Genomic DNA, 15,588 nt, shown 5'->3' with positions numbered 1-15,588 from the left:
GGTGTTAGGGTGTGCGAGGGGGGGTCGGGTATTTGGTGGCTTGTGGTAGAAGCCCAGAGCGTATGTTCCCGTGATCCCTTCTTGACCCTTCTCTGCCGAAAACACCTCCAACGGTTTGTGCCGCTAGCGTTGCTCCCCGTGCCACCCAGGGTCGCCCCTTCGGCTGTCCCCCACCTGTGCGGCTGTCCGGTATCTTTCCTGCACCCGGGGCCGGAGCTGGCGCCCGGCAGCCCGCGGCGCTGTCCCCGCAGCCGGGGCAGCGCTCGCCCCGACCCGCACCGACTTCCAGGCCCGTGCCCGGCGGGGCGGCCCCCGGTGCCGATCGCTGCTCTCGGGCGCCGCCGGCTCCGCGTCTCCGGGACCCCCCCGCGCTGCACGGCCATGGGGGTCCCCGTCCCGCCGCCTGCGCCCGGCGCCGCCGTGCCCGGGCCCCCGCCGCCGGCTCCGCAGCCCTGCCCCGGCCACCCCCGGCCCGGCCCGCTCCCCGCCGCGGGGCGGCTGCGGCAGTGGCGGGAGGGCGCCCCCCGCTCCCCGCTCCGCCGCGGCGGCCAGGCCGCGGAGCCCCGGCGGGGCGGCGGGCGGGCCGGGCGGGGGGCGGCGCGGCGGGGCCGGGGCCGGGCGCCGCGGGGCCCTGTCCCGTGTGCGCCGAGGGAGGGACGGCGCGGGTCAGGCCGCGCGGGGCGGGGATAACCCCGCGGTGCCCGTCACGTGGAGCAGATGAAAGGGAAGCGGCTCGGCGGGGCGGGGAGCAGCCGGGGCGAGGGACGGGGAGCGCGGGGCAGGCGGCGGCGAGGAGCGGGGCGCGGCGCGGCGGGAGGGCCGCTGCCATGGGGCGCTGAGCCGCCCGCGGGCCCGGCCCCGGAGCTGGAGCCGCTGGGGAGCGATGCGCGGCGGCCGCGGGGCGCCGCTCCCCCCCGCCGCGCGATGAGGGGCTGCGGGGCCGGCGCGGGGCCGGCCGTGCCGCCGCCGCTGCTGCTCGGGTTGCTGCTGGCCGCGGCGCCGGGCGCGGCGCTGGGCAAGGAGACGGCGTTCGTGGAGGTGGTGCTCTTCGAGTCCAGCCCCAGCGGCGACTACACCACCTACACCACCGGGCTGCAGGGCCGCTTCTCCCGCGCGGGGGCCACGCTGAGCGCCGAGGGCGAGATCGTGCAGGTGAGCGCCGCCCGGGGGGCGACCCTGCCCCAAGATGGCTCCGCGGGCCCGGCCGCCCGCACCTGGCGGCACAGAGCCGGGCCGGGCCCGCCGCCCCACGTGCGCCGCGCGGCCTGGAGCGCCGCGGTGACAGATGCGCGGCCGCGCACAAAGGCCGCACCTTGCCGGGCCCGTGTGACAGCCGGGGCGCGACGGCGGGCCCCGCTCCCGCTCCGCGGGCGGCCGCGCACCTCCCGCCGGGCGCGCTGCCTGCGCGGCGGGGCCCTGCGCGTTGCGCGGGGGCGGGGCCGCGCGGCGGGGCTGCCCCGCGCTCTCCCCGGGCCCCCTCGGCAGCCCTTGCCCCGGCGCGGTGCGGGACGCCCGGGGGCTGCCGCCGCCCCCCCCCCCCCCCCCCCCGCGCGCATCTTCCCCTCCCCCCCCCCGCATGCCCCCCGCGCATCCCCCCCCAGCATCCCGCCCCAGCTTCCCCCCCCCCCCCCGCGCATCCTTCCCCGCGAATCTCCCTGTGTCCCTGCGCATCCCCCCCCGCCCCCCCCCGCACACCTGGCCGTACCTGCCGCCCCCCCCCCCCCATTCCCCGCCCCCCCCCTCCGCCGCTCCCACCGCAGGGATCATTCCCCTATTTCTCCGCACTCAGCTCCCCCTCAGCCCCTCCGCGGCTCCTGAAGCGCTTATCTCCTGCCTTTGTAGTCGCTTGTGATTGTTGACTTTATTTTTTTTTCCCCCTTTGGCTAAGTAAAGAAAAACGACTTAAATGGTGTTTTAATAAGTTTGAGTGTGAAGCGATTGCCAATAGCGATCCCGGCTCTCCTTAACAGCTGCGCAGCTTGCTCAGCTTCCCTGCGCGCACACTTACATGCAGGGATGAATATATACACGTAAAAGTTTAAAAAAAGCCAGCCGTGGCAAGTAAGTGCTCAAAGCGGCTGTTTAACCTCTGCAAGCACAAATACATTGCTATCGAAATAACTTTTTTTCCTCCCCTTTCATTTAAAGTAAAGAATCCCACTTGTTATTCCCAGGCGGTTTCAGCTGGGAAGGGTTCCTGCAGGAGTGCTCGTGCAGGCGGCGGAGTTGTGAGCGCAGCGCAAGCTGCTGGTCCAGGGGGGTTTATTTCTTCTTTTGGAGAAAAGAGGGCCAGGCTGATTAACTTGCATGTCTGACATGTTATAAAGGTGGTGCTGTCAGGGGCCGAAGTGGATGGTGCCATCCCTGACCCCTCGGTGTGGTGTGGGTGCTGCGTGCGGGGTGTTATGCTGCACCTCGGGGAGCTTCTTTTTGCATCAGGTGTTTGGGACGGAGCAGGGGCTGTTGGCTGAGGTCATGGCTTTCCTTGGGACTCTAAGTGAGAGTGGAGAAAAACCATACTCTTTCGTTAAGGCCCAGATTTGCGTAACTCAAAACAAACATATTAAATGGACTTTTGTGGGCCTTGTTATGGGTGACACCGACAGTCTGCTCCCTCTGAATACCTGAAGGAGATGGCCCCCCCAGACAGGAAAGGCCATGGTGAAAGCCAGATTACATGGCAGATCTTTTACAGTCACTTATCACTCGAAAACTGTTCTGCTTATTCATCTGTACGTATGCTAGGTAACATGCATCATGAGCAGGCTGGTCTCGGTTCCCTGAGCCGCCGTGTGTGCTGGTTGTTTTTCCGGAGATGAGAATATGGCAAACACTGAGACATGGTCCCAGGGCAGCTAGACTGAGCGCTGTCAGTCATACCTGCGCTGCTGAGAGTTTGGATCACATGTAGCATTTCTTGCCAGTGTCATGCTTCCTTCATCTCCTCCTGAAAGTGAGTTTTCCAGAGCCAGAATTATTATAAAGGTTTTCACAGTGTTGCCTTGCCTCCCTTTTTCAGCTAGGCTCAGTGTTTGTGGAACGATAGGAATCTGCTGTTCTGGATCATTGTTTAAAGCTCACTGTGAGATTTGGAGAAGGATCATGAAGCTGATGCCGCTGGGGACCTGTTTGACAGCCGCTAGCGGTACATCAGTCAGCGAAGCAAGCTCTTCTCGGTCCCAACCACTTTGTCAGTGCGCACAGCTCTTTCACGATTAAGATGCATCTTTCTTTAAAATGAAATATTAGAGATTCTTGAAAATCAGGCACACATTAAAGAATGGATCAAAGGAACTGTGGGTTTGGGACTACACAAAGACTTACTTTTGTTTATGTTAATAGCATCATTTACTCATTGGTCTTGGAAGTCTGAACAACAACAAAAAAAAGCACACGACAAAACCTTATGAAACTATGCACTTTCAGCTTTCAATAGGTCATACATTCACTCCTAAACTGGTTATTGGTCAGATTCCTATCCAGCCGTGCTATGCTATTACATTGTTTCTCATGTTACTGTGAAGAAGTCTTATTAGGGTCAAGTGTCTACCAGAATAACTCTTCAGAGATGAAATGTTTCTGTCTTCTTTCATGTGGCCACAGTTTGTATTCAGCAAACTCATCCTTAGGTTGCTGTGTCAGCTGGTCCTTAAACTGCTCGAAGGTCTGGCCATCTTGGTGGTAGTGGGCATACTGGAATATTGTGCCTTTCTTGGGGCAATATCCTGGCCATTAGTACCGTTGAGATTGGAAACTGGAAAAGTCTGATTAGAAAGTGGTTGCAAAAACAAGACTTCGTTGAAACCCCTAAAATGGTGTTTTGCTTTAAAACACGTTATGACTGGTGAACTCCTTATGGTTGCATTTCTTCTTGTAGTGTTCAGGCCAGAAGCTCAGGTGCGGTTCTGTGTCAAACGAGGTGCTGCAGGGCCACAGGTGTTCAGTCCTAGGACAGTAGGTGCCGCTGATCTGACTGGCAGGGGCTGTTTCGCTCGGTGGGATTATGTGTCTTAGTTCTGCTTGCGCTTGGCAAGATTCTGTTCTGGTTACTTATCCTGCTTGGGAGTGAAGGTGTGGGGCATCAGATGCCCTGTTTCTTAGAAAGTCGTGGTGGCGATGGTACTGCTCAGGTGAGGTGCTGGGAAAAGGGGATCAAGCATAACATTTGCTTTAGATTGCTTTAAAAACTCTGGTGTGTCAAAAACTTTAAATGGTACGCATTCATCATTGCCAGTTCTCTCAGTCCTCCTTTTTGCTGCTTACTCCTGCCTTAGACCTGCTGCTGAATGCAGTAGCATGGGTGGGTTACCAGTAAGTAGGATTTTAAAGAGAAGCAGCGTGGAGGAGAGATCTAGGAATATTACGCCTGGTTTGTGTGATAAAAATTCTGGGTTTTGGTTGGTTTGTTTCTGCTTGGAAGCCTCGGCCAGGGAATAATGAACTTTGCATGGCCATCGAGCTGGGGTGATGCATACATTACATAATGATCCCCGGCTGCAGGTATTTTTTGTGCTCAGAAAGTAACAGTTTGGGGAGAATGCGCATAACGCAGTGCTTTAAGCTCTGGGAAGAAAACAGAAGTGGGAGGCTTCCCAACTTCTTGCACAGCAGTTCTTTGTGGCAATGCTACTGCCCATCTTTCTCTTGCAGAAGATGGGGAGGCTTAGAACTGGAGTGCAAGATGGTGCACCTGTGCCTTCCTTCCGTCTGCCTGCCACCCCTTATTCGCTTGATCAGCTTTGAACCTTTCCTCTGCTTTCTCAAAATGCAAACATTGCTAAAGACCTTAAACTTTTGTCGGGTGGGCTTCACACTCTGAAGTGTTGGCAAAAGTTTTAGCAGTGACGAGGTAACTGTGCAGGTACATTGATGTCTGGCAGTGATCAGAGGAGGCTGAGTGAAGGGAATGTTCGTGTCCTTTGAGAATGGAAAACAAAAATGTGTATTATCGGGGGTGGGGGTGGGGGGTTGTCTTGTGAAGAGGCAGTTTAAGTTTCTTCTTGCTCGAGTTGAGTGCCTGAAGGCCATTCAAATTGAGGAAGTGGAATTACTTGTGGCTTTGAGTCACTGTCTTGTTGGATGTTTTCTTTCCTAGTTATCCTCTTAGAATATGAAGAGACCTGTGATTGGGTTTGCGTTAGTTTCCGTACCTCAGCTATAAAGCTGTGGCTTACAGCGATGATCCTGTGGACATCAGGAGTAACTCATTTCCCTGGTAAAACCGAGTTCCTAGTACCAGTTTTTGGGGCATCAGGCTTGCTTTGTCATTGTGTCCTTGGAGTGAAGTGTCTTGGAATTGAGCTGTCATTGGAATGTGGCACTTCCATTCTGATGGACAACAAAGAGCTGACACCCTGCGGATGCTGAGAGTGGGACGAGGAGAAGGGCTGTTTGGCATTTACTGTCCTTCTCTGCTCCAGTACAAAGGCAGGAGATCTGGGACATATCTGTTGTGTCTTGTACGAGAAGTGGGACTAGGTGACAGGTTTTGGCCTCTTTGGTCTTTGATGTTACGAACAGCAGCTCACAATTGGCAAGTGTTGTGAGGCAAGTGAGAGCAGTCATCTTGGAGATGTCCACCTGCAGCTGCTGACTGAAGCACAGTCACTGTTCTGCTGGGGCCGCTCGTCTGCCCGTGTGTCGGGCAGAACCGTGGGTCCCACCACTGTTCAGAAGGCCTGCTGGAAGAAAAGGCTGAATTGTGAACAGAAGAATCTTAACTGCTGCTGTATTAAAAAAAAAAAAATTAGAATCTGAGCATTCACAGTGCTTATTTCCTGTTTTAATTTTCTTTCTTTAATTATTTATTTTGATAATGGCAAGTCACCGATGGCTTCTTTTTGGTTATAACAATGTCAGGTGTGTGTCTGTTGCTCTGTAGCCGGAGCACTGAGTTGTTCCTGTGCTTGCTGCTTTGCCGCTTGGTGGATCAGGGACCCTGTTGCATCTAAGCTTCAGTCTCCCTGGTGTTTTCTGGTTACCGCTGTGTTAAGACTTGACTGTCCAGCTGGTAGGAACAACTCTTCTATGCTACAGCCTTATATCTATATCTATGCATGGAACAGCTAAATATTTTACAAGGTTTTGCTTGTGTGTTTTCCAAAATCTTGGGTCTTCAAAGCCTGTGTGCAGGTTTTGCAACCTGAACTGGCGGTTTCAGTTTGTGGCGGCAGTTGGCAGGGCTCGTCCGTCCTCCCCGTTATGGGGGGAGCTGGTGGGTGAAAAGGAGCTGAAAGGTGCAGGTTTGGGCCGTGGGCAGCAGGCCCCTCTTGCGCGGTGCCTGTGGTGTGTGGTGCCTGGGCTGAGCTCGGGGGTGCTTGTTCTTCGGTAGTTTCTGGCAGGAGGGTGAGGGCTGCCCCTGCCCAGGGTGGGGGTCCTCAGGTGGGGGTCCCCAGATCAGCCCCAGGGTGCCTCTTGCGCTGTGCAGGGGAGCCGTGTTTCGTGGGAGTGCAACAGGTGACGGTCTGCAGGCCCGGGTCCTCGGTGGGAGAGGGCCAAGGAAGCCTAAATCACGTTTAAAATAAGAGATCGCTGAGGTAAAGACTTGCTGACAGCCTTTGAGGGGCGTGTGATGTGCAAACAGCTCGCTCGCAGCAGAGGTGCTGTCCCAGGCTCCATCTCGGGGTAGATCAATTTCCCGATCTCCATCCCTCCCCGTGTTCCTCCCCTCCTTTCCGTTCCCATTGCAGCCATGCTTTGCTCTGCAGCGTGGGCTGGCGCGCGGGGGTTGCTGAGGACAGCCCCTGCAGCGTGCTGCGCAGCTCGCTCGTCCGCTGGTGCCTTGACACCGGGCACTGTCCTCACACCCAAGCTCAGCCTGTCACACCCGTGCTGCTCCAGGTCACAACATGCTGCCTGTTCTCGCTGCCTTCCAGATGCATTGTCGTAAATCAGGATCCTTGTTTTTCATTACTTCTTCAATATTGCAATGTCCAAGATGCCTTTTAGCATGGATGGTGGTGGAAGGAGCTGGTGCCGCCTGCAGCAGGTGCTGGCTGTGGTGTGCTGTGCCTGCTTGCAGCCGTGGGGGTCGGCTTCGAGAGCCCGGTACCCGTGCTGCCCCGTTAGCGTATGCTGCAACCCTGCGGCAGAATTTAAGGTGGTGGTGGGGACAAATTGCATGGTGGGAAGGGGCACGTGGCTGCTTAATCCTGCTGCGGGAACACTTTGCTCTCCTTCAGCTGGACAGTTGCACATCTTCTTTTCATACCTTCTGGAAAAAGAAACGCCCTATGAAAACAGTTAATATAAACCCAAAATGATCACAGGATTTTAAGAGCTAGTGAATTGTGTTTACCTAGTTTAAAACTTTGGACTTTCAAGCTTTACACTATTACAATAATTACAGCATATTAACAGGGAGTTTGGGACACCTGTGCAAACTGTTTCTAAGTGAATCTGAGGCAAGAATAAATAAATAAATGTTTCTAGGCACTGAGAGGGCGGTTGGAAAGGTGTGGTACCCAACTCGGTGATGAGTTACCGGTTTGGGGGATGCTTGGATGGCTGCGGTGCGCGCACGGAGTTGCAGCGATGCCAGAACCCTTCGGGCAGAGCCTGGCAGTGCGCAGGGCAGGGACGGTCAGAGGAGGTGGGAGGCGCGGGATGAGAAAATGAGGTGAAAGATAGCTAAGTATGGAGGAGAAAAAGAGCAAAAACCAGTAATGTGACCTATTTAGAGGAGTAAGAATAAAGTAGGTTAGGAAAGTAAATAGCAGCAGAAAGCTTCCAGCACCGAGTCCTGTTCTCAGGCCAACCAGTGCAACTGGTGTTCACCCCCCTGTAAAGGTGGGGGAGCAGGTGGGGGACAGGCGGTTTGCGGGACCTCAGGTGACCTCTCTGCATCATTTGGGAGTTGGGTTAAACCCCTCCACACAGACGTTGAAGGTCCGTATGGTCATAAGCCTTGCCCTTGCCGGCAGGATGCTGACTGCTTCCTTTTCCATGTGCTCCTGTTGCTTGTTTGGGAGGTGGAACTAGGGAAAAATCCCAGAGAGGAGCAGCGGTCAGAAACTGTTAAACATGGAGCCGTTGGGAGAACTCCTTTTCATTTATATATATTTATGTTGAGACTGGATCTATGCGCCTGGGATGGTTTAGATGTAATTACAGCCTGCTTCACAGCGTTAGCAATGCTTGCGGCCGTGCCCCGCGGGTGGATTGGGCACTTGCCCCCCCTGCACGCCCCCAGCGGGTGGGCTGGTGGGACAGGGTGGCTGCTGCGATGGCACTGTGAGGGGTGGCTGGAACCGCTCCAGGTGACGCGTGCGGAGGTCACCCACTGCTTGCTGCGGCGCAGCTCGGCGAGAAGGAGATGCTGGCAGCTTTCTTGCAGGCAGATCTTATAGGAAAGTCCTGAGTAGTTGTATAAAACCGTTGATTAGCATACATAGTAATTTTCTTCCAGTTTATACCATCTTGTGGTGGAGCGTGTATTTAAAAATGCTCCCTTTTTTTTTTATATTTTATTACAGTCTTCTATTCCTTGTTTTGGAATTTCAAAGTGAGGCCCTTCTGGACCAAAATAACTTTCATAAACATAGTTCTTCGGAGTGTGGGTGCTTTCGAGAGGCCAGCACCTTACTGGTTAAGGAAAGGTAAGGTCCGCAGGCAGTGACCTGCGGTCGGTTCTGCCCAGGTCCATACGTGGTACATGTACATTTGCATTAATACCCTTACAGTGGTGGAAGTACTCGATGTAGGAAGTATTCAATATGAAGTTGTACATACTATCTCTTCTTTTGGGCATTTGCACGTCAGTGTTCCAATGTGGTCAGGCCAGAGCTTGTGGTGCCTACATATGAGAGCAGAATGGATGCGAGTTGAATGCTTGGCCTTCTTTCTCATGTTTCCTGGCTTGAAGGGAGAGCCTTTCACATTAAAGGAGATTGGCAAAGGAAAAAGAGATTGTTTTTTAACAAAGACATGTTTTGAAATTGTTAGAACAGCAACAGAAGATTCATGTAAAAAAACAAATATTTTTTTCCCCGCGTTTTTCTTGACTGCTTGACGCTTGAGCCAGGGGTGACCAGGGGAGCGTGATCTTGCGGATACCCGGCAGAGGCTGCCAAAAATTGCACTTTACTGCACTTACCCCATCGGTGGAGCTGTGCTTGTGTTAGGATTGAGTAGTAGTGCTCAGGAAAATAGGGTTCTGGTGGCTTAGGGTGTCCTCTTCAGTGATGAATTGCTTTCATTCATTTTTTTTGATTTCCTTTTCATGCTGCTTTAAAAGACTTTTGTTGTTGCACTTGGCTTTAAGATGAAAAGCCAGTTTACAAAGGTTGATTAGGTGCCTGTTATGTTCCAGACACAAGTACACCCTTAAATATGTAGCTTAATATATGCAGACTCTCTAGGCTTCCCAGACCCATGTTACTCCGTGCATTAATGTAAGGATTTTAGTTGTTTTCTAAAGCTGCTGGCCAGCTTAAGCTTTCTGTTGGTTTTCTTGAGCTTAAGCTGTTTTATTATTTTGCATCATTTTCAGTAGTAAAGCAAACTGAAGAATCAGTGGGGAGGTGACTGGCCTGACAAAGAACTAAGGGGCATATTTTAGAGTCTGCAGTCATGGTTTGAGTACAACTGTTTAATTAGCTGTACAGGCATGCATGTTGCAAGTACGTGCCTCCTACTGTGAATTTATTGCATGTGCTTGGTAAGCAACTTTCAAATGCTTCTGATTGTAGTGTTTGAAAAATTGCTTTTAATTCAGGAAAGACCCTAGTTTGTGCCAAGATCTGTTTTCCTACTTCGAGGCTTTTGATGCTTGCCTGCTTAAAAAAAAATACAATAAAAAGTGTATTAAGTGTGGGTGGGAAAAATCCTTCTCCTCTATTTCTCTCTTTATCCATTCCAGCCCCTGCTCCCCCCCCTCCCTGCCCCAAGCAGAAGAGACTCTAACCACACTTTCCATTGAGTTCACCTTTGGAACTGAAAGTTTCCAGCCTTTAACAGTCCCCTTTGATGACAGATTAAGAAAAGTGGATTTTGAGGACTTACTTGGAATTGTGATATATTATTTGTTTTTAATTATTTTTTTTTCCCCAGTAGGGGCTGCCCTGAAAGATTCATAGACTTCTTCTTTGGGCCTGGCTAAATGGTGGCACTCGCAACTGAGCCTTGATAGGTTTTACCTTAATATAATAAACCCAACAACAATAAGAATATCTGTATCTCATGGATAAAACATCGATGTTCTGTGCATAGCCTGCCAGTTGTGCGCACTAGTGCTGTCCTTGCTGCGCGGAAGTTCTGCCTGTCCTGGCTGGCTGTGGAGGTGAGGATGGAGGTTAGGATAGCACTTGCTGCCCTTCTCCTAGGTGGGCTGCGGTTTCTCCTGAGGCAGGCAGTCTCTAAATGTGTTGGTTCCCATTGCAGTGTTGTATTTTACAGGGGTCCAGCATATTTTCTGGTGCCAGTTTTGTATTTATTTAAAAGCCCTTTAGAGCAGACACCGTCTTGCGTGCTGTGAGAATAAAGGGGAGATGAACGCTCTATAGTCTGGATGCCAAGCTGGCAGATTCCTGAGTGATGTATAGGAAGGCTGGGAGCAAGAAATGAACTCATGAAACAGAGCCAGGAGATGCTACTGACTTCAGTATTTAATAGGAGCCAAGGGCTAGAGACCTCTTTTTGCTCAGAGGCAAGGTATCCCCGATCTGCTAGCTGGCAGTGTTTTGCCTGTTTAAAAGATACTATCTCTTGCATCCCAAAACTGTGTCTGAGGAAAAGACATTGCGGACGAGTTAAGGTGTGATCCTGTTTGGGGTTTTTTGCTGGTTGACTTCTGAGAAAGCTGCGCTGCCAGCCTTCCTTCCCCACCCCCCCCACCCCCCCCCCCCCCGCTGTAACTGTCAGGGATAATCTTTGTAGGTTTTGGTACTGGGAATTCATGGAGATTTTCCTGTTGTGAAATAACGGGATTGTAGTTGCAGGTTGGGATAAGTTTCTCAGCCAGGCTTATTTTGTTTATGTTCAGTTGCCACTGGGAGCTGAAACTCCTCTCAAATAACAGAAGGCAAAGTGACCTGGTCTCCTTTTGTCCACCCCTTGTGTTGGCTTCAGGCAGCTATGAGAAGCTGAGGGAGGTTTGGCATCTTTCGGGACAGGTTCAGTATTAAACATAGATCCCCGATGCGGGATCAGCCAAAATGTGTGCACACACGTGTGTATGCGTGATGTATGCGGTAGGGTTAAATCCAAGTTACACTAAGGTGACACCAACAAAATCTTCGCTGTTTCTGAAGGCTGCATGAGCGTTTGTTTCGGGGGCTTGGATAGGGATGTTCCTGGAGCCTGGAGACATCCCAGCTGTGGGAGTAGTATGGGAAGAAACTACCGTCCTTGTCAGTAAAGGAGCTGAAGTGTCCTGAAAGAGTTAAGTTCTAATTAGCTCACTCGTAAGGTATTTAATATCCTTATTAAACTCAACTGCTGGTTCGCCTTTTTTTTTTTTTTTTTTTTTCCCCTTCTTATGGTAAATAAAATTTCTTGAAGAGCTGAGCCTCTGCCTCTCAGATCAGAGGCTCACATGTTGAAGCTGGCAGTGCTAGAGGCTAGTTCCTATCTGTGTGACAGCATTTTTAATTTAACAGGACCGGCTTTGATGTTCTCGAATATTTATAGGCAGCTTCAGATCACTCCAGTATGTACTCTTTTTAACTAGAGCAGAAGTTCCTCCTCACACAACCAAATTTCTTTCCCTCTGTTTACTCTTGGGTCCCTTTTGGATTTGCAGCGATCAGAGCAGTTTTACATTACAAAAATACTGCTGAAATACTTACTTGCGGGAGGAACCGCTCTGTTTCCCCTCTGGTTTCTGCAGCTGGGAGGTGTGTGTGTGTGTTGCTGCGCCCCGGCTCCTGGCTGGAGCCCCCTGCAGACCCTGCTGCTGCACGAGGGGGCTGTGGTGGTGGGTCTGAGCGAGGGGCAGTTGGGGGGAACCCTTCGGGGGTTCAGGTGTGCCCATGGACCGTCAGCCCTGGTGTCTCAGGAAGATGTCTTGGGCACCCTAGAGGAAGATCAGGCTGGGCTGGGGGTTTGTGGTTTGTTAAAGAGGAGCTGGACACTTGAGGTGATGCTCTCAGTGGAAGCTGGTCAGAAATGATGGAAAAAAGTTTTGGGCTGGAATGTGCCTATTTATTAGACCGAATGGTTCCACTTGGATGGTTTGACTTGCATGAAACTGACCAAACTCAGGCAGGAGTCTTAAAAAAAAAAGACACCCGGTGGGTCAGCGATCAGGTGAGATCTGAGCCCCATCTGGGCTTCGTGTTGTGGATCTACCTCACTGCTGATGTTCCAACCCACAGAAACCTTGTCGTGGCTGACCAGGACAGCAAAGCTATGGGTTTTTTTCCCCTAGAACCTTTCCATGTGGATGTGATAATCCAGTTGGATTTCTGTACCCTGCTCTGCCGCACTTGGTTTTTGTTGTGAAGTTCTGTCCACTCCACGTTACATGTTGATCTCCTAACTAGATTTCCCTTCTTGCAGGCTGATTTGGAGCTCCGTTATCGAAGCAGCAGGTTTTTCGTGTGTTAATTTGAATGGTTTCGCTTTGTAAAAAATTCTGTCTTTCAGTGAGGATAATTTCTTTTAATGCATGACCTGCAGTGGGGAAGGGTTGCGGGTTTAGGCATTCCTGCTATAGATGCGCTGCTTTGTTGGTACAGCCTTTTCTAGTTCAGCAAGTGAAATCAATTATGTCACTGCCTACATAGCTGAAGAGTGCCGGGAAGCAGCCACAGGAGGAAAGTGCTTGATTGTCTATTTGATGTAAATAGTTTGCTCAAGGAGTAAGGCTTCTCTTGCTGTGGAAATGCAGCATGGAAGCAGAGACCTGTAACTGACTAATGTAGCAGGGAGAGTTCCTACAATATGGCAGTAAACGGAATGGCACTAACATACAAAAGTAGGGAAAGATCTTGATACTGCTTCTTCCGGAAGAAAGAAAAGAAAGAAATCTGCCTGTGGCATCTAAACATCACTTCTTCACAGTTAATTTTAAAGAAAAGGCCTATGTAGAATGCAAAGCAGCTGCCTGGTGTCTTCAGGAGGTCGGTGTTTGTACGTGTTCTGCTAATCCTGGTGTGATGTCATCACCTGAGCCATGTGGGTGCTGGAGCGCGATGGCAGCGCTTGCATAGAGGTGTGCATGAACGTGGCTGTGACTTCGTTTCTCTTTAGTTCCCTCCTCCAAAGTGGTGTTAACAAAGATAGTTTTCCTTCTCCCTACATACCTGGCAATATCCTTGTGAGGCAGGAAAATTTATGAAAGGCTTCTGCCTCTGGGAAGGATTTATCTGACAACCGCAGTTTAGTTTTCCTTTGGTTTTGGTAGATCTTTGGTAGAGCCATAGTAGAAAGCGGCTCCTAATGCTCTGGGGTGGTGCTTTGGTAAATTCCCCTCTGTCCTGCCTCTGACCCGTGGAACTATGGCTAGTCCAGAAGAGTTACCAAAAGTGAAAGAAACAAACCCCATGCCACGTGTAGTACACGTGTGAGATTTTCACACAGGATTGTAGCCTTTTCCTGAGGGAAGGGGGAATTCCCCCACGCGTTTGGTTTTTCTCAGGCTTTACTGTTCATGTAGAATTCACATTTGCTGTGAGTTTAGATGCAGTAACTCCTACAAATGTTTTGGGATGCTTGCACACTGCAAATGTTTTGGGATGCTTGCACAACCTGGACGGAAGGTATAGCAGCAAAACCACTTGTTCAGGTTAAAGAATCAGCTCTAAACCTGTCACTTAGGGGTGAGCAGTAAGTTGTACTAAGTTGTACGGAGGTTGTGGCTCAAACAGGAGTGTCGTTGCAGTCTGGAGTTTAACTTTCAAATATCTTGGTCAACAGAAAGTCTGTTGTCATTTGAAAGCTGGTCCACCTCATCACGGCTGTGAGCAGAGTTTCCTTTGGAACGAGGTCCTCGAGGCGTTCTGAAGGGTGCCCCTTCCCCATGACCTGGGACTGAGGTGTCAGTTAAAAGCGTGGCAGGCGGAGAGGGGTCACTTGGCTCCTTATCGCCTCTTAACGTGATGTCAGTAACAGTCAGTGTCCCACACTAAGATGAAACTGCAAGTCAAATTAAGAAAAAAACCCCAACAAAACAAACCAAAACCAAAAAAAACCCTGATTTTTTTCGGCTTTGTAAAGCAAGGCTTTTAATTTTTGTAATTTCTTTACTGTTGCTGGTTTAAGATAGTTTTACAGGCCTGACGGATGCTGTTGACATGTCCCTGCACCTAGTGGCTGCTTCTGCTGTGCAGGCCTTCCCCTGCAGCAGCTGCTGCATTGCAGCCACCTCAACGGAGGCGCGACAGCTACGTGCGCTCTTCCCCTTCCCCAGCTGCAGAGTAAAGTGTTGTCTTGAAGCCACCGCGGGTTTTCCCCCCTGGTATTTACTTGGTGACTTGAGCTGGCATCGCTGGGAAGGGCTTTGTGAGCGTTACACGTGGCTTTGCGGCAGTAGCTGTGGTTGTACCGGCAGCTCTTTTGCCAACGAGCGAGACCCTGGGTGCTGCGGCTGCTTCCTCAGCCTCGTGTCACTGCTGCGGCCTTGGCGACTCTCTGCGGCTGGGACGGTGCCTCCTCGTCCTTGCTTAGGTGTGTGCTGGTCCCTCCTTGCTGCTGGGCCATCTGGCCTGAAGTCATGAAAGCCAAAGGGAAAGTTGCTACAAGGGCCCAGATGCTCTTCAGGGCTTCGGGCAGGTGGTATCCCACAAGGCATGGAGCAGAATTGTTTCTGTGTGCAGAAAATCGCTTTTTCCTTGCTCCTTCCCTGCCCTTTTCGAAAGTGCTTTGAAACAGTATGGAGTATTCAGGGGTTGGATGGGCTTAGATGAACTCAGGCACCAAGAGGATGTTCCGCAGGAGAGCGTCGTGGTTGCACCCATGTTGTCTCAGGGTGCAGCTGTCGTGGTCCAGGGTTGCATCAGGGAAGCATCATTTTTGTGCTAGAGCAGAGACCTCTGTCCCATCAGTGTCCAGACTTTGTTACCGCCACAAATGAGAACTTTGGGTTCTTGCTCTTTAATTGTTCCTACCGTTTCCAAAACTGTTTCTGTAGTGAGTACGTTTTTGGGTGACACGTGTGGTCTGAAGGCGTTGATAAGCATGCTGCCGGCAGTACCTGAGCTTTGTGGTGGAGTCTGCAGCTTTGGAGCCTTCCTCCCAGGTTACTCGCTGTTTGTACCCTGTAAGTGAACTGAGCGGTGTGCGCTCTGCTTGTCCAGTGTTGTTCTGCCCTGTGTTCAGAGAAAGAACGGGCTTGGGAAAATTCTTCTGCTTCCGTCAGATGAAGGCTGTGGAGCATCTCCTGTGATAGAGAAAAGTTAGTTTGGAAAGTGTAATGCTTACATATGTAAGGTATATTTTTTGAGATTTATTTTGCTGGGCTTTCAACTTAGTAAAGTTCACACTGTTTTAAAGTATGATTGTGTGGGGCTTTAGACTTGGTTGGTGTGTTTTCTGACCCAATGCATTTGTTCAGCTCCGCTTAGACTATTCTCTTCATATTTAGCATGATTTTACTGTCACGTAAACATTATCTCCTTCCACCTTTTTCTCTGCTGTGTCATTGTCATG

General features: G+C 51.4%; 1 protein-coding gene across 2 annotated transcripts in view; it reads left to right on the top strand.

The window, feature by feature from the left end:
- The first annotated feature begins 758 nt into the window (after positions 1-758).
- Positions 759-15,588, top strand: part of ZNRF3 (zinc and ring finger 3) — a 96,353-nt gene continuing 81,523 nt past the window's right edge. The window contains exon 1 of one of the 2 annotated variants that reach the window (XM_055796515.1): positions 759-1,152. In XM_055796515.1, the coding sequence (XP_055652490.1) occupies positions 925-1,152 (228 nt within the window). In that variant the 5' untranslated portion in view covers positions 759-924. The remainder of the gene's footprint in view (positions 1,153-15,588) is intronic. The other variant, XM_055796516.1, reaches the window with a different exon arrangement.

This window comes from Falco peregrinus, chromosome 2 (assembly GCF_023634155.1).
Source record: "Falco peregrinus isolate bFalPer1 chromosome 2, bFalPer1.pri, whole genome shotgun sequence".
NCBI lineage: Eukaryota > Metazoa > Chordata > Aves > Falconiformes > Falconidae > Falco > Falco peregrinus.
Note: the sequence above shows the minus strand (reverse complement) of the source record. Positions and strands in the feature narration are given on the sequence as shown.